The 22,745-nt window shown below is 36.8% G+C and overlaps 1 protein-coding gene across 1 annotated transcript in view; it reads left to right on the top strand.

The window, feature by feature from the left end:
* Positions 1-22,745, top strand: part of MALRD1 (MAM and LDL receptor class A domain containing 1) — a gene marked incomplete at both ends in the record, with an annotated part of 607,751 nt that overhangs the window by 26,546 nt on the left and 558,460 nt on the right. Inside the window, 2 exons of the mRNA XM_081226990.1 lie at positions 3,198-3,292; positions 3,381-3,542. Coding sequence (XP_081083116.1) covers positions 3,198-3,292; positions 3,381-3,542 — 257 coding nt within the window. The remainder of the gene's footprint in view (positions 1-3,197; positions 3,293-3,380; positions 3,543-22,745) is intronic.

The raw sequence follows: 22,745 nt of genomic DNA, 5'->3' as shown, positions 1-22,745 counted from the left end.
GGAGTAGGGCCAAGTTAAAAAGAAAAAGAAAAGAAACCCCCCCTAAAATTTACTGTTTTTACCAAGATTCAGTTATTTATTAAATAAAAGGTCTCCAGTTTGCCGTAAGCTTTACTGTGGCCATTTTTTGCCAATATTTTCATTGCTTTTATTGAGAAAAATTTCAGAGGTCTTTACATTGACATTTTTTATTAATTTCACTCTCATTTTTATTGCATATTTTATGATTCCCTAAAGTGATTCACCTAGCCCTTTATCACTGAAGCAGACTTAAATGTATATGGCAGCATTTGTTTACACATTGCTAGCAATTATAGAGGATTACTCTTTGAGGGTATCCTTTGATACAGTTTTAACAAATATTATGCGCTTATGTCGAAATTGTTAGTTTAAAGAAGAGGAATGAGGCAAAAGTTAGGATTCAGTAGAAATGGAATTTAATAAATAGAAATTACCAACTTGAAGGAGTTTGTATCTAAGACTGTATTTAACCTCTGTTATCTGAACTGAGCCATATTTCTGTCACAAATGAATACACTTTTCCTGTTCCAAAAGTTTTGACATTTTAACCTTTGCTTCAGGCCTTGGATCTTGTCACAATGATCCATTCCTGCAGCCTGATTTTTTTTGATATTATCTTACTGTTAAAATACTCAGTTTTTCGAGTTCCTTTGAGCCCATTGGTTACTCTACAGCATGCAATAGGATTTCTGTTTCTCCTGCTTGCATTCATTACCATTAATCACTTAGAACTTGGGAAATGGAAGAAGGGCAAGACTGCCTATCAGTAGTTGAAGAAAGTGAGACTGAAAATTCTACCTTATCTTTTCTAAGGATCAAGGTTGGTGGAATTCACTGCCCAAAGTTATTGAATTAGCCCTCAAAACTTGATTCATGGTTTTTGTTGCTTTCATATTTTATATACTTCTGGGGTTTTACTCCTACATGTACCCAGCTACTAAGAAGAAAAAGCCCTCTAACATAAACATTTAAGATTATAAATGGAATCATCCTGTCTTATTTTGTAATTTTAATAATTCTTACTTTGTAGCTTTAATAATTAACGACTTCATCACAAGGTGGTTTTAAATCTGTTTTGAAGATAGGCTATGCAGTTGCTTTTATTGATGCAGGAATAAAATGGGAATTTATGAATCATATGAACAAACTGAAATGAATATGGTAGAGATTAATAGGAGACATGTGATGAGAATGGTGTTGTGTATATGTGTGGTATGATGTTACTAGGCTCCCTCAAGGACTAAGAGGGGTGTGTGGAGAGAATATTGAATACCTTTTTTTTTTTTTAATCAGCTTTGTAAGTCTCTTCTTGATGCTTAGAGCCAGCAGTAGGAGAGCATATCAGATGAGGGAATGGGCATGTGGGAAAAACTTATGCTGCCAAGGATCTGCTTCTTTCTTTTATACTCATAGACGTGATAACTGAAGTCCTAGGGAAAGCAAGATAACTCTCTATAAGATGATGTTCTCTAAGGAACATCTCCAACTGTGAATTAAAGAACTTCTGTACTCGTAGGGAGCAAGGTAAAATTGAGTGTGCATTTGAAAGAACACTATTGTCACTAAATTGGAATTAAAAATAAATAAATAAATAAATAAATAAACAAAATAACAAGTATTGCTATTGGGTGCATTTTGAATACTTTTTTACCCCATGAAGAGAAATCTTATTACTAGAACAAATGCTAAAGGATCTCAAGTTGTTTCTGAATTTAAAACTTTACTTTTTATGATAACCTGAAGGTTAACCTCGTTTAATTTTTGACAAAATACAGAATAATTTACAGTGTCATAAAATGTACTGGATGACGTAGTTTGTATTTGTAAAACACCTAGCTTAAATATTCATATAATTTATTATTTTATTGAAAATGCTGTTCATTTAATAGCTTAATTTAATAGCTTAATGTATCAATCTGATTTTTAAGACCAAACTTCCAAAAATAAATATGGTTAATTTAAGTGACTTCCCTGACAAATGAAAATAATTTTTACTGTATGTATCACAAGTGCTTTTTAGTAGCTGAATATTTATAAACAGTAATTGAAGGCCTGTTGAATACTATTACCGTTTGTATTGCAAATAATTGTATTTAAACTGCAAACAATAAATCCATATGGCTTATTATGCTCGTTTGATTATTCACTTGCTTAGCATTTGCTTTCCCTGCTGAATATGAAGCAAGAGCAAAATAATGGTTGTCCACTTATCACCATGATACCAGCTCTTCATCGAAATTATGTTTATAAAATGATTCCAGGTAGTACATTCTGAGAACAATTTTCTGTTATTGCAGGGACTTCAGTTATGCTTATGACTATGTTATATGCAATCATTAATGTTCTTCTTTTCTGCTTCATTAGGGTACAATTTTGGAATAACTGTAGGGAAAAAGAGGTTTCTTAGGTTTCATAATTTTACTATTGATTCTCTCAATGATGTGACAATTAAATTTGATTTCCAAGACAGCTTTCAAATACCACTGAATAATTTGGGTAGGTATGCCATCATAATCATCATCAACATCATTTTTTCATTCTTTTTGACAAACAGTGGCATACCAAATTGATGAGCAGGAAACAATGGTTCCCATATTATACACTATAACCTTGTCAAGCATTGCAAAAAATCTGTGAAAGCCCAGGGAATGTTCCACATTTATTTTATAGGCTTCTAAATAGTAAGTTCACCGGCATGGTCTGTACTGCAGCATACAGAAGAGCATCGGGACTCAGTATCGTTTTCCATAATCCTGGCAAAAGCTGGGACTATTTGATCCAATTCTTTCTCGAGAAAAACACAACAAAATAGGATCTCTTTTGAATTCTTCATTGAATTACTTATTTTGGTGGGCAGTCCCAGTATAATGATTTCCCTGGATATCATCTTTGCTGGGTTATAACTTTCTAAGTTAGATGAATTTGGTCATGGACTACAGCCCATAACAGTGTTTTAGGGAGTACACTTACAGTTAGTTATTTTACTGGGGAATATACTGAAGTAACAATATCAGCCAGACCATTTGCAAAAATAAATGGTACCGTTAAATATTTCATTCTTTAAACAAAAATATATTGACCCAATGTGGATATAGGCCTGAATTATTGCCTGGTGTATTAAATAAGTTTACCAGTGATGGCTCTGCATCTAACACACTGACCCTTGTTTTTAACAGCTCACTTCCTCTCATTGGTCTCTAACGTGGATTCTCCTTCCTCAAACTTACGAAGCAGAGTTTTTCTTTCCACAAATAACCAAAATGGTTGTCAGGTATTTGAAAGCACACAGCATTCGAATTACTTTCCACATTTGGGAAATTCTTTATTATAATTATTTGGACATTCATTATTTTTCACAGATTACATTTTATTACTTCTCCAGCCAGATGAATGGCAAATTAACAGTTGGCTTTCAAACTACCTGTGGTGGTCCTACAAGGCATTTATGGCAAAGCACGGCTGGGCTCCAAAATCAGTGGGAGAGGAAAGTCCTCAAAATCCAGATCCCCCAGAGATTTCAGGTATGCACGTTGTATTTTCTGTGTTTGAAGGAAAAATGATAAAGTATAGATGTTTTGCACCAGATGAATTAAAAGCAGGATGATTAATCATCCCAGTTGTCTGAAAACTGAGGAATTTGCCAGAACTTCAAGTGCTGAAACCAAACAGTCAGAAAATTGGGATGGCCAGTCACCCTAAAAGACAATTTCAAAAAGTTTTAAATTTATGTATCAAAACTAAGGTGGTTATGTATTAACATATATTGATATATAAGTAAAATATGAGCTTCTAATACTCTTCCTAATTTCTTGAATCCCTCCACTTTCCTTAAAAACTCTCACTAGTCCAATCCTCTCTTTCTTTTCATTTCTTATTCTTAAGAATCACTTCCCTTCCAAAATTTTCTCATGCTTTTGATAGAACGGGACTATCTTAGGTAATGAGGAAATAGACAGTTTGATTTAAATACTAATTCCAAATGCTGTTGAAGGGGAATCATTGTCATATTCATTTCATGGTGAAAATCAAATTATTCAATACAGCCTTTATTTTCCAAAATAAATTTGAGAATTAAAGCCAATGCAAGCCTATAAGAGACAAACCTATTTATGTAGCCTAATAAAACTTATGGATGGTGGAAATTATAATCCAATAATTATTATGGGAGTTCTTGGAAAACTATTGGCCACTTTAACATTTTGGACAGCCAAGCAAAGTTTTCCAGTAAAAATGGGATCCTAAAGCATTTTATTCTGAACAAATTTGCTTTTTTTTTAATTTTTAAATCTTTATTGGAGTATAATTGCTTTACAATGGTGTATTAATTTCTGCTGTATAACAAAGTGAATCAGCTATACATATACATATATGCCCGTATCTCCTCCCTCTTGCGTCTCCCTCCCAGCCTCCCTATCCCACCCCTCTAGGTGGTCACAAAGCACCGAGCCAATCTCCCTGTGCTATGTGGCTGCTTCCCACTAGCTATCGGTTTTACATTTGTTAGTGTATATATGTCCATGCCACTCTCTCACTTCGTCCCAGCTTCCCCTTCCCTGTGTCCTCAAGTCCATTGTCTATATCTGCGTCTTTATTCCTGTTCTGCCCCTAGGTTCATCAGAACCATTTTTTTATATGCCATATATATGTGTTAGAATGAGACATTTGTTTTTCTCTTTCTGACTTACTTCACTCTGTATGACAGTCTCTGGGTCCATCTAACTCACTACAAATAATTCAATTTCGTTTCTTTTTATGGCTGAGTAATATTCCATTGTATATATATGCCACATCTTCTTTATCCATTCATCTGTTGATGGACACTTAGGTTGCTTCCATGTCCTGGCTATTATAAATAGAGCATTCTGGTACATGACTCTTTTTGAATTATGGTTTTCTCAGGGTATATGCCCAGTAGTGGGATTGATGGGTCATATGGTAGTTCTATTTTTAGTTTTTAAAGGAAACTCTGTACAGTTCTCCACAGTGGCTGTATCAACTTACATTCCAACCAGCAGTGCAAGAGGGGTCCCTTTTCTCCACACCCTCTCCAGCATTTATTGTTTGTAGATTTTTTTATCATGGCCATTCTGACTGGGCTGAGGTGATACTTCATTGTGGTTTTGATTTGCATTTCTCTAATAATTAGTGATGTTGAGCATACTTCCATGTGTTTGTTGCTAATCTGTATATATTCCTTGGAGAAATGTCTATTTAGGTCTTCTGCCCATTTTTGGATTGGGTTGTTTGTCTTTTTGATACTGAGCTGCATGAGCTGCCTGTATATTTTGGAGTTTAATCCTTTGTCGGTTGCTTCATTTGCAAATATTTCCTCCCATTCTGAGGGTTGTCTTTTCGTCTTGTTTATGGTTCCCTTTGCTGTGAAAAAGGTTTTGTAAGTTTCATTAGGTCCCATTTGTTTATTTTTGTTTTTATGTCCATTTCTTTAGGAGATGCATCAAAAGGGATCTTGCTGTGATTTATGTCATACAGTGTTCTGCCTATGTTTTCCTCTAAGAGTTTTACAATGCCTGCCTTACATTTAGATCTTTAATCCATTTTGAGTTTATTTTTGTGTATGGTGTTAGGGCGTGTTCTAATTTCATTCTTTTACATGTAGCTGTCCAGTTTTCCCAGCACCACTTATTGAAGAGGCTGTCTTTTCTCCACTGTATATTCTTGCTTCCTTTATCAAAGATAAGGTGACCATATGTATGTGGGTTTACCCGTGGGCTTTCTATCCTGTTCCATTGAACTATATTTCTGTTTTTGTGCCAAAGCTACTGTCTTGATTACTGTAGCTTGTAATATAGTCTGAAGCCGTGGAGCCTGATTCCTCCAGCTGCATTTTTCTTCCTCAAGATTGCTTTAGCTATTAGGGGTCTTTTACGTTTCCATACAAATTGTGAAAGTTTTTGTTCTAGTTCTGTGAAAAATGCCATTGGTGGCTTGATAGGGATTGCATTGAATCTGTAGATTGCTTTGAGTAGTAGAGTCATTTTCACAATGTTGATTCTTCCAATCCAAGATCATGGTATATCTCTCCATCTGTTTGTATCATCTTTAATTTCTTTCATCAGTGTCTTATAGTTTTCTGCATACAGGCCTTTTGTCTCCTTAGGTAGGTTTATTCCTAGGTATTTTATTCTTTTTGCTGCAGTGGTAAATGGGAGTATTTCCTTAATTTCTCTTTCAGATTTTTCAACATTATTGTATAGGAATGCCAGAGATTTCTGTGCATCAATTTTGTATCCTGCTACTTTACCAAATTCATTGATCGGCTCTAATAGTTTTCTGGTAGCATCTTTAGGATTCTCTATGTATAGTATCTGCAAGCAGTGACACTTTTATTTCTTTTTTTCTGATTTGGATTCCTTTTATTTCTTTTTCTTCTCTGATTGCTGTGGCTAAAACTTCCAAAACTATGTTGAATAATACTGTTGAGAGTGGGCAACCTTGTCTTGTTCCTGATCTTAGTGGAAATGGTTTCAGTTTTTCACCATTGAGAATGATGTTTGCTGTGGGTTTGTCATATATGGCCTCTATTATGTTGAGGTAAGTTCCTTCTATGCCTACTTTTTGGAGAGTTTTTTAATCAGAAATGGGTGTTAAATTTTGTCATAAGCTTTTTCTGCATCTATTGAGATGTTCATATGCTTTTTATTCTTCAATTTATTTATATGGTTTATCACATTGATTGATTTGCATATATTGAAGAATGCTTGCATTCCTGGAATAAACCCCACTTGATCATTGTGTATGATCCTTTTAATGTGCTGTTGGATTCTGTTTGCTAATATTTTGTTGTTGATTTTTGCATCTATGTTCATCAGTGATATTGGCCTGTAGTTTTCTTGTTTTGTGACATCTTTGTCTGGTTTTGATATCAGGGTGATTGTGGCCTCATAGAATGAGTTTGGGTGAGTTCCTCTCTCTGCTGTATTTTGGAAGAGTTTGAGAAGGATAGGTGTTAGCTCTTCTCTAAATGTTTGATAGAATTCGCCTGTCGAGCCATCTCGTCCTGGGCTTTTGTTTGTTGGAAGATTGTGAACCACACTTTCAATTTCAGTGCTTGTGATTTGTCTGTTTATATTTTCTATTTCTTCCTTGGTCAGACTTGGAAGGTTGTGTTTTTCTAGGAATTTGTCCATTTCTTCCATGTTGTCCATTTTATTGGCATGTCATTGCTTGTAGTAATCTCTCATGATCCTTTGTATTTCTGCAGTGTCAGTCGTTTTTTCTCCTTTTTCATTTCTAATTATGTTGATTCGAGTCTTTTCCCTTTATTTTCACACACACACACTGTATTTTATTTTTACAAGAGATAAATAAACTGACACCAAGCATTGTAAATGGATGACCACAACAAAAGCAGCAATGATTGCAATTACCAAACACGAAACACACTCATACTATATCATAATATTGACATTCAGTCCAGTAGTCCTCCACTGTAACAGCTCCTTTACTTTGCAGTGGAAATTGATTTGTATGTTTTTGCCTCTGAGTCCTTGTGGGATTTTTTTTTTTATTATTCAAACAGAAAGTCACAAAAATTATAATCATCCTTATCGGTTCACTCAGTCCCATGTAATTAATTTTTTTTCATCTTGATCTTTTGTTAGCACTTTTATGAATTCATCAGTTTTGCATTAGAGTTCTAAAAATGCTTATTCATTCAGTTCAGCAGTCTCATCAGTTACCAGAGACCTGTACTTCTCAGAGTCTTTTCCATGATTCCTTGAAGATGAAACACTTTTATAGGAACATTTTTGCCAAAGCATCAGAGTATACACAGAAATGTGTATAAATGACAGAAGACTTAAAAATGACCATGGTTGAAGATTTGATGAAAGTTCACAATAATGCAATTGACAAGGAAATTTAGTTATTTTTGAGATATACATTTTAAAGTAATAACTAGAAATATGAATTAAAACATTATACCAGAACATATAAGATTTTTAGAAATTTCATGTAATGTCTGAAACATTTATATTAACATATTTCCATACAAATAACCCAAAGAAAGTTTAGTGTTAGTTGGTTTATTTTGTTGTTTTTTTTATACTGCAGGTTCTTATTAGTCATCAGTTTAATACACATCAGTGTATACATGTCAGTTCCAATCGCCCAATTCAGCACACCACCATCCCCACCACATGGCGGTTTCACCCCGTGGTGTCCATACATTTGTTCTCTACATCTGTATCTCAACCTCTGCCTTGCAAACCGGTTCATCTGTACCATTTTTCTAGGTTCTACATACATGCGTTAATATACGAGATTTAGTTTTCTCTTTCTGACTGACTTCACTCTGTATGACAGTCTCTAGATCCACCCAGGTCTCAACAAATAACTCAATTTCATTCCTTTTTATGGCTGAGTAATATTCCATTGTATATATGTACCACAACTTCTTTATCCATTCGTCTGTCTATGGGCATTTAGGTTGCTTCCATGACCTGGCTATAGCAAGCAGTGCTGCAATGAACATTGGGGTGCATACATCTTTTTGAATTATGGTTTTCTCTAGGTATATGCCCAATAGTGGGATTGGTGGATCATATGGTAACTCTATTTTTAGTTTTTAAAGGAACCTCCATCCTGTTCTCCATAGTGGCTGTATCAATTTACATTCCCATCAACAGTGCAAGAGGGTTCCCTTTTCTCCACACCCTCTCCAGCATTTGTTGTTTGTAGATTTTCAGATGATGCTCATTCTAACTGGTGAGGTGATACCTAATTGTAGTTTTGATTTGCATTTCTCTAATAATTAGTGATGTTGACCAGCTTTTCATGTGCTTCTTGGCCATCTGTATGTCTTCCTTGGAGAAATGTCTATTTAGGTCTTCTTCCCATTTTGGGATTGGTTTGTTTGTTTCTTTAATATTGAGCTTCATGAGCTGTTTATATATTTTGGAGGTTAATCCTTTGTCTGTTGATTCGTTTGCAAATATTTTTTCCCATTCTGAGGGTTGTCTTGTTTATGGTTTACTTTGCTGTGCAAAAGCTTTGAAGTTTCATTAGGTCCCGTTTTTTAATTTTTATTTTTATTTCCATTACTCTAGGAGGTGGATCAAAAAAAGATCTTGCTGTGAATTATGTCAAATAGCGTTCTTCCTAAGTTTTCCTCTAAGAGTTTTATAGTGTCTGGTTTTACATTTAGGTCTCAAATCCATTTTGAGTTTATTTTTGTGTATGGTGTTAGGGCGTGTTCTAATTTCATTCTTTTACATGTAGCTGTCCAGTTTTGCCAGCACCACTTATTGAAGAGAATGTCTTTTCTCCATTGTATATCTTTGCTTCCTTTGTCATAGATTAGTTGACCACAGGTGTGTGGGTTTATCTCTGGGCTTTCCATCTTGTTCCATTGATCTATGTTTCTGTTTTTGTGTCAGTACCGTATTGTCGTGATTACTGTAGCTTTGTAGTATAATCTGAAGTCAGGGAGTCTGATTCCTACAGCTCCATTTTTTTCCCTCAACACTGCTTTGTCTATTCAGGGTCTTTGTGTCTCCATACAGATTTTAAGATGACTTGTTCTACTTCCATAAAAAATGCCATTGGTAATTTGATAGGGATTGCATTAAATCGTTAGATTGCTTTGGGTAGTATACTCATTTTCACAATATTGATTCTTCCAATCCAAGAACATGGTATATCGCTCCATCTGTTGGTATCATCTTTAATTTCTTTCATCAGTGTCTTATACTTTTCTGCATACAGGTCTTTTGTCTCCCTAGATAGGTTTAATACTAGGTATTTTATTCTTTTTTTTGCAGTGGTAAATGGGAGTGTTTCCATAATTTCTCTTTCTTATTTTTCATCATTAGTGTATAGGAATGCAAGAGATTTCTGTGCATTAATTCTGTATCCTGCAACTTTACCAAATTCATTGATTAGCTCTAGTAGTTTTCAGGTGGCATTTTTAGGATTCTCTATGTATAGTATCATGTCATCTGCAAACAGTGGCAGTTTTACTTCATCTTTTCTAATTTGTATTCATTTTATTTCTTTTTCTTCTCTGATTGCCATGGCTAGGACTTCCAAAACTATGTTGAATAATAGTGGTGAGAGTGGACATCCTTGTCTCGTTCCTGATCTTAGAGGAAATGCTTTCTGTTTTTCACCATTGAGAATGATGTTTGCTGTGGGTTTGTCATATATGGCCTTTATTATGTTGAGGTAGGTTCCCTCTATGCCCACTTTCTGGAGAGTTTTTATCATAAATATGTGTTGAATTTTGTCAAAAGCTTTTTCTGCATCTATTGAGATGACCATATGGTTTTTATTCTTCAATTTGTTAATATGGTGTATCACATTGATTGATTTGCATATATTGAAGAATCCTTGCATCTCTGGGATAAATCCCATTTGATTGTGTTTTTGGATTCTGTTTTAATGTGTTGTTGGATTCTGTCTGCTAGTATTTTGTTGAGGAATTTTGCATCTATATCCATCAGTGATATTAGTCGGTAATTTTCTTTTTTTGTAGTATCTTTGTCTTGTTTTGGTATCAGGGTGATGGTGGCCTCATAGAATGAGTTTGGGAGTGTTCCTTCCTCTGCAATTTCTTGGAAGAGTTTGTGAAGGATGGGTGTTAACTCTTCTCTAAATGTTTGATAGAATTCACCTGTGAAGCCATCTGATCCTGGACTTTTGTTTGCTGGAAGGTTTTTAATCACAGTTTCAATTTCATTACTTGTGATTGGTCTGTTCATATTTTCTGTTTCTTCCTGGTTCAGTCTTGGAAGGTTATACCTTTCTAAGAATTTGTCCATTTCTTCCAGGTTGTCCATTTTATTGTCATAGAGTTGCTTGTAGTAGTCTCTTAGGATGCTTTTTATTTCTGCAGTGTCTGTTGTAACTTCTCCTTTTTCATGCCTAATTTTATTGATTTGAGTCCTCTCCCTCTTTTTCTTGATGAGTATGGCTAATGGTTTATCAATTTTGTTTATCTTCTCAAAGAACCAGCTTTTAGTTTTATTGATCTTTGCTATTGTTTTCTTTGTTTCTATTTCATTTATTTCTGCTCTGATCTTGATTTCTTTCCTTCTGCTAACTTTGGGTTTTGTTTGTTCTTCTTTCTCTAGTTCCCTTAGGTGTAAGGTTAGATTGTTTATTTGAGATTTTTTTTGTTTTTGAGGTAGGCTTGTATAGCTATACACTTCCCTCTTAGAACTACTTTTGCTGCATCCCATAGGTTTTGGATCATTGTGTTTTCATTGTCATTTGTCTCTAGGTATTTTTTTGATGTCCTCTTTGATTTCTTCAGTGATCTCTTGGTTATTTAGTAATGTATTGTGTAGCCTCCATGTGTTTGGGTTTTTTATGTTTTTTCCCTGTAATTTATTTCTAATCTCATAGTGTTGTGGTCTGAAAAGATGCTTGATATGATTTCAATTTTCTTAAATTTACTGAGGCTTGATTTGTGACCCAAGATGTGATCTATACTGGAGAATGTTCCATGCACACTTGAGAAAAAGTGTAATCTGCTTTTTTTGGCTGGAATGTCCTATAAATACCAATTAAATGGATCTGGTCTATTGTGTCATTTAAAGCTTCTCTTTCCTTATTTATTTTCATGTGGGGCGATCTGTCCATTGGTGTAAGTGAGGTGTTAAAGTCCCCACTATTATTGTGTTACTGTCAATTTCCTCTTTTATAGCTCTTAGCAGTTGCCTTATGTATTGAGGTGCTCCTATGTTGGGTGCATATATATTTACAATTGCTATATCTTCTTCTTTGACTGGTCCCTTGATCATTATGTAGCATCCTTCCTTGTCTTTTGTAATAGTCTTTAATTTAATGTCTATTTTATCTGATATGAGTATTGCTCCTCCAGCTTTCTTTTGATTTCCATTTGCATGGAATATCTTTTTCCATTCCCTCACTTTCAGTCTGTATGTGTCCCTCGGTCTGAAGTGGGTCTCTCGTAGACAGTATATATATGGGTCTTGTTTTTGTATCCATTCAGCAAGCCGGTGTCTTTTGGTTGGAGCATTTAATCCCTTCACGTTTAAGGTAATTATCGATATGTATGTTCCTATTAACATTTTCTTAATTGTTTTGGGTTTTTTTTGTAGGTCCTTTTCTTCTCTTGTGTTTCCCACGTAGAGAAGTTCCTTTAGCATTTGTTGTAGAGCTGGTTTGGTGGTGCTGAATTCTCTTAGCTTTTGCTTGTCTGTAAAACTTTTGATTGCTCCATCAAATCTGAATGAGATCCTTGCCAGGTAATCTTGGTTGTAGGTTCTTCCCTTTCATCACTTAAGTATATCATGCCACTTCCTTCTGGCTTGTAGAGTTTCTGCTGTGAAATCTGCTGTTAACCTTATGGGAGTTCCCTTGTATGTTATGTGTCATTTTTCCCTTGCTGCTTTCAATAATTTTTCTTTGTCTTTAATTTTTGCCAATTTGATTTCTATGTGTCTCAGTGTGTTTCTCCTTGGGTTTCTTCTGTATGGGACTTGCTGCACTTCCTGGACTGGGTGGCTATTTCCTCTCCCATATTAGGGAAGTTTTCAACTGTAATCTCTTTCAAATATTCTCTGGTCCTTTCTCTCTCTCTTCTCCTTCTGGGACCCATATAATGTGAATGTTGTTGCATTTAATGTTGTCCCAGAGGTCTCTTAGGCTGTCTTCATTTCTTTTCATTCTTTTTTCTTTAGTGTGTTCTGCAGCAGTGAATTCCACCATTCTGTCTTCCAGGTCACTTATCCGTTCTTCTGCCTCAGTTATTATGCTGTTGATTCCTTCTAATGTAGTTTTCATTTCAGTTACTCTACACTTCATCTCTGTTTGTTTGTTCTTTAATTCTTCTAGGTCTTTTTAAAATATTTCTTGCATCTTCTCAATCTCTGCCTCCATTCTCTTTCTGAGGTCCTGGATCATCTTCGCTATCATTATTCTGAATTCTTTTTCTGGAAGGTTGCCTATCTCCACTTCATTTAGTTGTTTTTCTGGGGTTTTATCTTGTTACTTCATCTGGTACATAGCCCTCTGCCTTTTCATCTTGTCTATCTTTCTTGAATGTGGTTTTTGTTCCACAGGCTGCAGGATTGTGGTTCTTCTTGCTTCTGTTATCTGCCCTATGGTGGATGAGGCTCTGTAAGAGGCTTGATGGGAGGGACTGGTCGTGGGTAGAGCTGACTGTTGCTCTCAGCAATTTCTTGACTAACCCAACCTGCTGGTGTTGGAGGGTCTCCTGCAGAGGCGGGGGGTGGCTGTGGCTCACTGTGGGGACAAGGACACTGACAGCAGAAATTCCGGGAAGTACTCCTTGGCATGAGCCTTCCCAGAGTCCACCATTAGCCCCACCAAAGAGCCCAGGTAGGATCCAGTGTTGGGTTGCCTTGCACCAAACAACCCTCCCTTTTTTTTCTTGATGAGGCTGGCTAGTGGTTTATCAATTTTGTTTAATTCTCAAAGAACCAGCTTTTAATTTTACTGAACTTTGATATTGTTTCCTTCATTTCTTTTACATTTATTTCTGGTCTGATCTTATGATTTCCTTCCTTCTGGTAACTTTGAGGCTTTTTTGTTCTTCTTTCTCTAATTGCTTTAGTTGTAAGGTTAGGTTGTTTATTTGAGGTGTTTCTTGCAGTAGGATTGTATTGCTATAAACTTCCCTCTTAGAACTTCTTTTGCTGCATCCCATAGGTTTTGGGTTATCGTGTTTTCATTGTCATTTTTCTCTAGGTATTTTTTGATTTCCTGCTTGATTTCTTCAGTGAAATCTTGGTTATTTAGTAGTGTATTGTTTAGCCTCCATGTGTTTGTATTTGTCACAGTTTTTTTCCTGTAATTGATATGTAGTTTCATAGCGTTGTGGTTGGAAGAGATACTTGATATTATTTCAATTTTCTTAACTTTACCAAGGCTTGATTTGTGACCCAAGATATGATCTATCCTGGAGAATGTTCCATGAGCACTTGAGAAGAAAGTGTATTCTGTTGTTTTTGGATGGAATGTCCTATAAATATCAATTAAGTCCATCTTGTTTAATGTATCATTTAAAGCTTGTGTTTCCTCATTTATTTTCATTTTGGATGATCTGTCCATTAGTGAAAGTGGGGTGTTAAAGTGTCCCCTACAATGATTGTGTTACTGTTGATTTCCCTTTTTATGGCGGTTAGCATTATCCCTATGTATTGAGGTGCTCCTATGTTGGGTGCATAAATATTTACAATTGTTATATTTTCTTCTTGGATTGATCCCTTGATCATTATGTTGTGTGCTTCTTTGTCTCTTGTAATAGTCTTTGTTTTAAAGTCTATTTTGTCTGATATGAGAATTGCTACTCCAGCTTTGTTTTGATTTCCATTTTCATGGAATAACTTTTTCCATCCTGTCACTTTCAGTCTGTATGTGTCCCTAGGTCTGAAGTGGGTCTCTTGTGGACAGCATATGTACATGTCTTGTTTCTGTACCCATTCAGCCAGTCTGTGTCTGTTTGTTGGAGCATTTAATCCATTTACATTTAAGGTAATTATCAATATGTGTGTTCATATTACCATTTTCTTAATTGTTTCGGGGTTGTTATTGTAGGTGTTTTCTTTCTCTTTTGTTTCCTGTCTAGAGAAGTTCCTTTAGCATTTGTTGTAAAGCTGGTTTGGTGGTGCTGAATTCTCTTAGCTTTTGCTTGTCTGTAAAGGTTTTACGTTCTCTGTCAAATCTGAATGAGATCCTTGCTGGGTAGGGTAATCTTTGTTTTAGATTTTTCTCTTTCATCACTTTAAATATGTTGTGCCACTCCCCTCTGGCTTGCAGAGTTTCTGCTGAAAGATCAGCTGTTAACCTCATGGGATTCCGTTGTATGTTATTTGTTGCTTTTAGTTAAGTGCTTTTAATATTTTTTCCTTGTATTTAATTTTTGATAATTTAATTGATATGTGTCTTGGCGTGTTTCTCTTTGGATTTATCCTGTATGGGACTCTCTGTGCTTCCTGTACTTGATTGACTATTTCCTTACCCATGCTAGGGATGTTTTCAACTATAATCTCTTCAAATATTTTCTCAGTCCCTTTGTTTTTCTTCTTCTTCTGGGACCCCTATAATTCGAATGTTGGTGCACTTAATGTTGTCCCAGAGCTCTCTGAGGCTGCCCTCAATTGTTTTAATTCTTTTTTCTTTATTCTGCTCTGTGGTAGTTATTTCCCCTATTTTGTCTTCCAGGTCACTTATCCGTTCTTCTGCCTCAGTTTATTCTGCTATTGATTTCTTCTAGAGAATTTTTAGTTTCATTTTTTGTGTTGTTCACCATTATTTCTTTGCTCTTTAGTTCTTCTAGGTCCTTGTTAAACGTTTCTTGTATTTTCTCCAATCTATTTCCAAGATTTAGATCACCTTTACTATCATTACTCTGAATTGTTTTTCATTTAGACTGCCTATTTCCTCTTCATTTGTTTTGTCTGGTGAGTTTTTACCTTCTTCATGTGCTGTGTATTTCTCTGTCTTCTCATTTTGCTTAACTTACTGTGTTTGGGGTCTCCTTTTTGCAGGCTGCAGGTTCGTTTTTCCCGTTGTTTTTGGTGCCTTCCCCCAGTGGGTAATGTTGGTTCAGTGGGTTTTGTAGACTTTCTGGTGGAGGGGACTGGTCCCTGTGTTCTGATGGATGAGGCTGGATCTTGTCTTTCTGGTGGGTAGGACTGCGTCTAGTGGTGTGTCTGTGAACTTAGTATGATTTTAGGCAGCCTCTCTGCTAATGGGTGTGTTTGTGTTCCTGTCTTGCTCATTATTTGGCATAGGGTGTCCAGGACTGTAGCTTGCTGGTCATTGAGTGGAGCTTGGTCTTTACGTTGAGACAGAGATCTCTGAGAGATCTTTTGCCATTTTATATTATGTGTGGCTGGGAGGTCTCTGGTAGACCAATGTCCTGAACTCGGCTCTCCCAACTCAGAGGCTCAGGCCTGACAGCCAGCCGGAGCATCAAGACCCTGTCAGCCACACAGCTCAGAAGAAAAGGGAGAAAAAGAAAGAAAGAAAGAAAAATAAAATAAAAGAGTTATTAAAATAAAATATATTTTTAAAAAGTAATAGAAAGAAAGAAGAGAGCAACCAAACTAAAAACAAATCCACCTCTTTGTGTAGGTCACCTGAGGGCATCTGTTCCCGCCCAGACATTACGGTGTTAAAGTAGCAGCTGATTCGGGGGCTCTGGCTCACTCAGGTCAGGGGGAGGGAGTGGTATGGAATGCAGGGCGAGCCTATGGTGGCAGAGGCTGGTGTGATGTTGCAACAGGCTGAGGCATGCTGTGTTCTCCCAGGGAAATTGTCCCTGGATCATGGGACCCTGGCAGTGGCAGGTTGCACAGCCTTCCGGGAGGGGAGGTGTGGATAGTGACCTGTGCTTGCACACAGGCTTCTTGGTGGCTGCAGCAGCAACCTTAGCATTTCATGCCCGTCTCTGGTGTCCACGCTAATAGCTGTGGCTTGTGCCCATCTCTGGAACTCATTTAGGCAGTGCTCTGAATCCCCTCTCCTCGCACACCCCAGAGCAATGGTTTCTTGCTTCTTAGGCAGGTCTAGACTTTTCTTGGACTACCTCCCGGGTAGCTGTGGCACACTAGCTCCCTTCAGGCTGTGTTCTCACAGCCAACCCCAGTCGTCTCCCTGGGATCTGATCTCTGAAGCCTGAGCCTCAGCTCCCAGGCCCCGCCTGCCCCGGTGGGTGAGCAGAGATGCCCCTCAGGCTGCTGAGTGCTGGTCAGCAGCGATCCTCTGTGCAAGAATGTCTTCACTTTGCCCTCTGCACACCTGTTGCTGTGCTCTCCTCCATGGCTCCGAAGCTTCCCCCCTGCCCAACAGCCATCTCCACCAGTGAAGGGCCTTCCTAGTGTGTGGAAACCTTTCCTCCTTCACAGCTCCCTCCCACTGGTGCAGGTCCCATCCCTATTCTTTTGTCTCTGTTTTTTTTTTTTTCATTTTTCTTTTGCCCTACCGAGCTATGTAGGGAGTTTCTTGCCTTTTGGGAGTCTGAGGTCTTTTGCCAGCATTTAGTACGTGTTCTGTAGAAACTTTTCCTCGTGTAGATGTTTTTTGATGTCTTTGTGGGGAGGTAGGTGATCTCCATGTCTTACTCCTCTGCCATCTTGAAGCTATTTCTCCAAATTTGCTTTTTAAACCTGGTTTGTGAGCCAAATTAACCCAAGTAGGTTTCTTTTAGCATCTATTATTAGAATAGTATAATAATTTTATAATTTTGATACGGAATAGAAAATCATTTGATATGTGATGGATTTAGCACTTGTCTGAATATAGAGATTGAATTGGATTGAATTTTGAGTGGCGAAGAGGGAAGATGGGAGAATGAGCAGGACCTCTATTATAAAAATTGAATTATAAACTATAAGAATGGCATACTTTCTTAATTGATCTGTCATAAAATCACTGAAGTTTGGAATTTTCAGGGTTTTGTAAAACTAAATGGGGCTCCAAAGAAGATGAAAGAAAATCACTTAGTAGGCAGTTAAGTGACTCCTAGATGATAGGACTTAAGGAGAACAGAACTGTGTAGTTGGAAACATAATTCTGTCATTTGAGGCATTGCACTCTCTTGAAATCCAATATTATTGGTGTATATGGGGGTGAGAGGTGGTATTTTAAGCCATCAGTCATTTAAGTCCTCCTGTGAGGGATTGATCAGGCATGGGGCCGAGACACCCTGTGTCCCTGCGTTTAGTGGCAAGTGCTGTGCAGAATGAGAACCCCAGCCACCAATAATGCATCTAATTTGTTGTGGATGTTCAGGTGTCATTAATTACTATAGAGAAGTTTCTAGTTTATTTCTTATAATTTTTTTTTACATCCCTGTGTCTCTCTCTTTTTTCAATAACAGCAAGAGCAACAAAACAGAGCCAAGAGTGCCTTTGAAGGGACTGAGTCACATTGACTAGATGCTGAAGGATGAGCTTGCTCAAGTCCCTCTGCAAGCTTGTCTAAACTTTAAGGACTGAGATGGGACTCTTGTCTATGTATAAACTTTATCAGTATTTATACATCTTTTCCAACTTTGAAACAGTGGATGGTAAAAGAGTCTTAAGCTGTCTTTGTCAGGCATTGTGGCTTCTTATATTTAACTGTCTCTGTCTTTCAGTCAAGGTCTTTATTAGTAGCACAACGGAGATTTGATGCTGGGCAAAGGAGAAACTTGCTGCTTGTAGGTTAAACCTTTTAAAATAACATCCTTGCTTTCCTCAGCTGTCCATTCCCAAATAGCATACTATGGGTGTTGATGATTAAATATGTGTAGTAGATAAACATAAAACTTAAAATTCCCAAATATATTATCTCCAGGGCATTTCAGCTTCAGCAGAGGCAGCAAGGTTATTCACCTGCACGCTTGAAAACGCAGCAGTATCTTCAACCAAAGCATATGCACGTGTAGCATATTAATTTGTTTCTCAAAATACTTTATTGCTGATATGAAAACAGTGCTTATACCTTAAAGGGTTTGTAAAAAATTAGGAAACCCTATGACTCTCTTGGGATCCTTTGGCTACACCAATCTTTAAGATTGCAGGTATGTTTTAGTTCTATCCTGTCAGCAAGTGAACAGATGTTCATTTGCTTTTGTTGAGCTGGGTCACAGAGATGTGCTGTGCTTGGAATATTGCCTGCCACCATGTAGTAGCTCTTTCCTAAAAAGCTTTAGCAAGAGGCTTATTTGAGGGCATTTTGTGATCAGCGTCTCCAGGCAATATCTGCTGCCTCATCGATTTACAGGCCTCCAAGAATTATTCTGTGTTTTGCAATTTCTCCTCCATTCTGCCTTCTGATAGTTTTAAAGCCGTTTATACTTCCTTTAGAAATACCCAAATAGTAGATTTTAATCCCAGCTGGACCCTGGCTTAGCATGGGTTTCTGAGAAAGCCTCTGGATCTGGCTCCTGTATGTGGGCTTTGTCACCTTCATCTGTAAAAGACTAGGTCCATTTCTTAATAAACCTGAATCATATGTTAATTTCTGAGAGAATAAACAAGGAATGGTGTTTACACATTTCATCCACAAAGATGGCAGCATTTCAGAAGGTTTCTGAAGATGTTAAAGGAATAGCATCTAGCATTGACTGATCACTTACTATGTGTAAAGCACTGCATTTAGTCCTTCACGTATATTATCTTACGGACCCTTCACGGCAGTCCTCTGAACTAAAATTTACCCCACTGTTCACATTTGTATTATGAGCTTTAGAGAATGAAATAACCTACCAAATCCCATACAAGATTAGAACCTAGGATAGTTTGATTTCAGATCTCAATCATTTAGTCACTCAGCCATGATAATTTTGTATCATGTTAAAGCAGTATAAGGATTTATAAAATATAGAAAAAAAATTCCAACCTCTAGATTTGGTCAGATCTAATATGACTCATTAAGTATTCGTTTGTCTGCTGTGTTAGATGAAACATTACTATGCATTGCATGGTGCTGATTAACTGCAATCACATTTCTCAAAATTGCAGATATAAGCAATTAATTTTACTATTGTCTTCAAATATTCATAGAAGCAAAGAATATAGGCCTAATGTACAGCAAAAATTTAGTCTCAAATTCAAGTGAAAAATTCCCTCATCCATGTTTTTTTCTGGTTCTTGAAAGGAGTTCACCTGTTGGTTTTATGAATAGGAAGGAATGAATACTATGTTACTAATTATATCACCTACTATGGTTTTCAAGTTGAATGGCTGGATTCATGAGAAGTCAGTGCCTGAATTTTAAAAAGATACTGAAGCATTTTTAATATGCTACTATCTACTTGTTATTTCTTTGATATTCCATTTAGAAATGCCAGAGAGTTCTCACCACTCTCCTATTCAGAAACAATAGGCTCTGGGCTTCCCTGGTGGTGCAGTGGTTGGGAGTCTGCCTGACGATGCAGGGGATACGGGTTCGTGTCCCTGTCTGGAAGGATCCCACGTGTTGCAGAGAGGCTGGGCCCATGAGCCGTGGCCACTGAGCCTGCACGTCCAGAACCTGTGCTCCGCAACGGGAGAGGCCACAGCAGTGAGAGGCCCGCATGCCTCAGGGGAAAAAAAAAAAAAAGAAAAGAAACAATAGGCTTTATTAATATGAACAAAAGATGTTACTACTAATAATAAACTGTTAATGTTACTCTCAAACTTTTCAAAATCATAATATGAGAGACTTTATCTTTTAATTCAAGAATACTTACAGTGTGAACACATGATGGAGAAAAGATTACTGTCATCTTTTTGTGTTTCACGTGTTTACTTGAGAAATAATATTGAATGTGTACTACTAATTAAGAAAACTTTCACACGGTAACTATAACTACAAGGGTTTCTGTTAGTGTAGTTACTAGTGTAATCCAAGTGAGTTTATGTCCATTATTCACCTACCATCAAAGTTTCCTGTATGATTTAAATCAAGTGTTCTGAGCCCTAAGCTTCGCTTCAAAAGCCATCTTCTCTTAAAATGTTTAGTGGGAAGAAATTTGTCTCATGTTTGTTGTTTGTTTGTTTATCTTATTATTATTTTTTAAACATCTTTATTGGAGTATAATTACTTTACAATGGTGTGTTAGTTTCTGCTTTATAACAAAGTGAATCAGCTATACATATACATATGTCCCCGTATCTCCTCCCTCTTGCTTCTCCCTCCCACCCTCCCTTATCCCACCCCTCTAGGTGGTCACAAAGCACCAAGTTGATCTCCCTGTGCTACGTGGCTGCTTCCCACTTGCTATCTATTTTACATTTGGTAGTGTATATATGTCCATGCCACTCTCTCACTTCATCCCAGCTTACCCTTCCCTCTCCCCGTGTCTTCAAGTCCATTCTCTACGTCTGCGTCTTTATTCCTGTCCTGCCCCTAGGTTCTTCAGAACCTCTTTTTTTTTTTTTTTTATAGATTCCATATATATGTGTTAGCATACAATATTTGTTTTTCTCTTTCTGGCTTACTTCACTCTGTATGATGGACTCTAGGTCCATCCACCTCACTACAAATAAATCAATTTTGTTTCTTTTATGGCTCAGTAATATTGCATTGGATATATGTGCCACATCTTCTTTATCCATTCATCGGTCGATGGACACATAAGTTGCTTCCATGTTCTGGCTATTGGAAATAGTGCTGCAATGAACATTGTGGTACGTGCCTCTTTTTGAATTATGATTTTCTCAGGGTATATGCCCAGTAGTGAGATTGCTGGGTCATATGGTATTTCTATTTTCAGTTTTTAAAGAACTCTCTATACTGTTCTCCATAGTGGCTGTATAAATTTACATTCCCACCAGCAGTGCAAGGGGGTTCCTTTTTCTCCACACCATCTCCAGCATTTATTGTTTGTAGATTTTTTGATGATGGCCTTTCTGAACGGTGTGAGATGATATCTCATTGTAGTTTTGATTTGCATTTCTCTAATGATTAATGATGTTGAGCATTCTTTCATGTGTCTTCTGGCAATCTGTATATCTTCTTTGGAGAAATGTATTTTTATGTCTTCTGCCAATTTTTGAACTGGATTGTTTGTTTTTTAGATATTGAGCTGCATGAGCTGCTTATATATTTTGGAGATTAATCCTTTGTCAGTTGCTTCATTTGCAAATATTTTCTCCCATTCTGAGGGTTGTCTTTTCGTCTTGTTTATGGTTTCCTTTGCTGTGCAAAAGCTTTTAAGTATAATTAGGTCCCATTTGTTTATTTTTGTTTTTATTTCCTTTTCTCTAGGAGCTGGGTCAAGAAGGATCTTGCAGTGATTTATGTCATAGAGTGGTCTATGTTTTCCTGCAAGAGTTTTATAGTGTCTGGCCTTACATTTAGTTCTTTAATCCATTTTGAGCTTATTTTTGTGTATGGTGTTAGGGCGTGTTCTAATTTCATTCTTTTACATGTAGCTGTCCAGTTTTCCCAGCACCACTTATTAGAGAGGCTGTCTTTTCTCCATTTTATATTCTTGCCCCCTTTATCAAGAATAAGGTGACCATATGTCCATGGGTTTATCTCTGGGCTTTCTATCCTGTTCCACTGATCTATATTTCTGTTTTTATGCCAGTACCATACTTTCTTGATTACTGTAGCTGTGTAGCATAGTCTGAAGTCCAGGAGCCTGATTTCTCCAGCTCTGTTTTTCTTTCTCAAGATTCCTTTGGCTATTCGCGGTCTTCTGTGGTTCCATACAAATTTTAAGATATTTTGTCTTAGTTCCATGAAAAATGCCATTGGTAGTTTGATAGGGATTGCATTGAATCGGTAGATTGCTTTGGGTAGTATAGTCATTTTCACGATGTTGATTCCTCCAGTCCAAGATCATGGTATATCTCTCCATCTGTTTGTATCATCTTTAATTTCTTTCATCAGTGGCTTATAGTTTTCTGAATACTGGTCTTATGTCTCCTTAGGTAGGTTTATTCCTAGGTATTTTGTTCTTTTTTTTTGAAATGGTAAATGTGAGTGTTTCCTTAATTTCACTTCCAGATTTTTCATTAGTGTATAGGAATGCAAGAGATTTCTGTGCATTAATTTTGTATCCTGCTACTTTACCAAATTCATTGAGTAGCTCTAGTAGTTTTCTGGTAGCATCTTTAGGATTCTCTATGTATAGTATCATGTCATTTGCAAATAGTGGCAGATTTACTTCTTCTTTTTCTATCTGGATTTCTTTTTCTTCTCTGATTGCTGTGGCTAAAACTTCCAAAACTATGTTGAATAATAATGATGAGAGTGGACAATCTTGTCTTGTTCCTTATCTTAGAGTAAAT

Source organism: Mesoplodon bidens (assembly GCF_964165515.1).
Source record: "Mesoplodon bidens genome assembly, chromosome: 3".
NCBI lineage: Eukaryota > Metazoa > Chordata > Mammalia > Artiodactyla > Ziphiidae > Mesoplodon > Mesoplodon bidens.
Note: the sequence above shows the minus strand (reverse complement) of the source record. Positions and strands in the feature narration are given on the sequence as shown.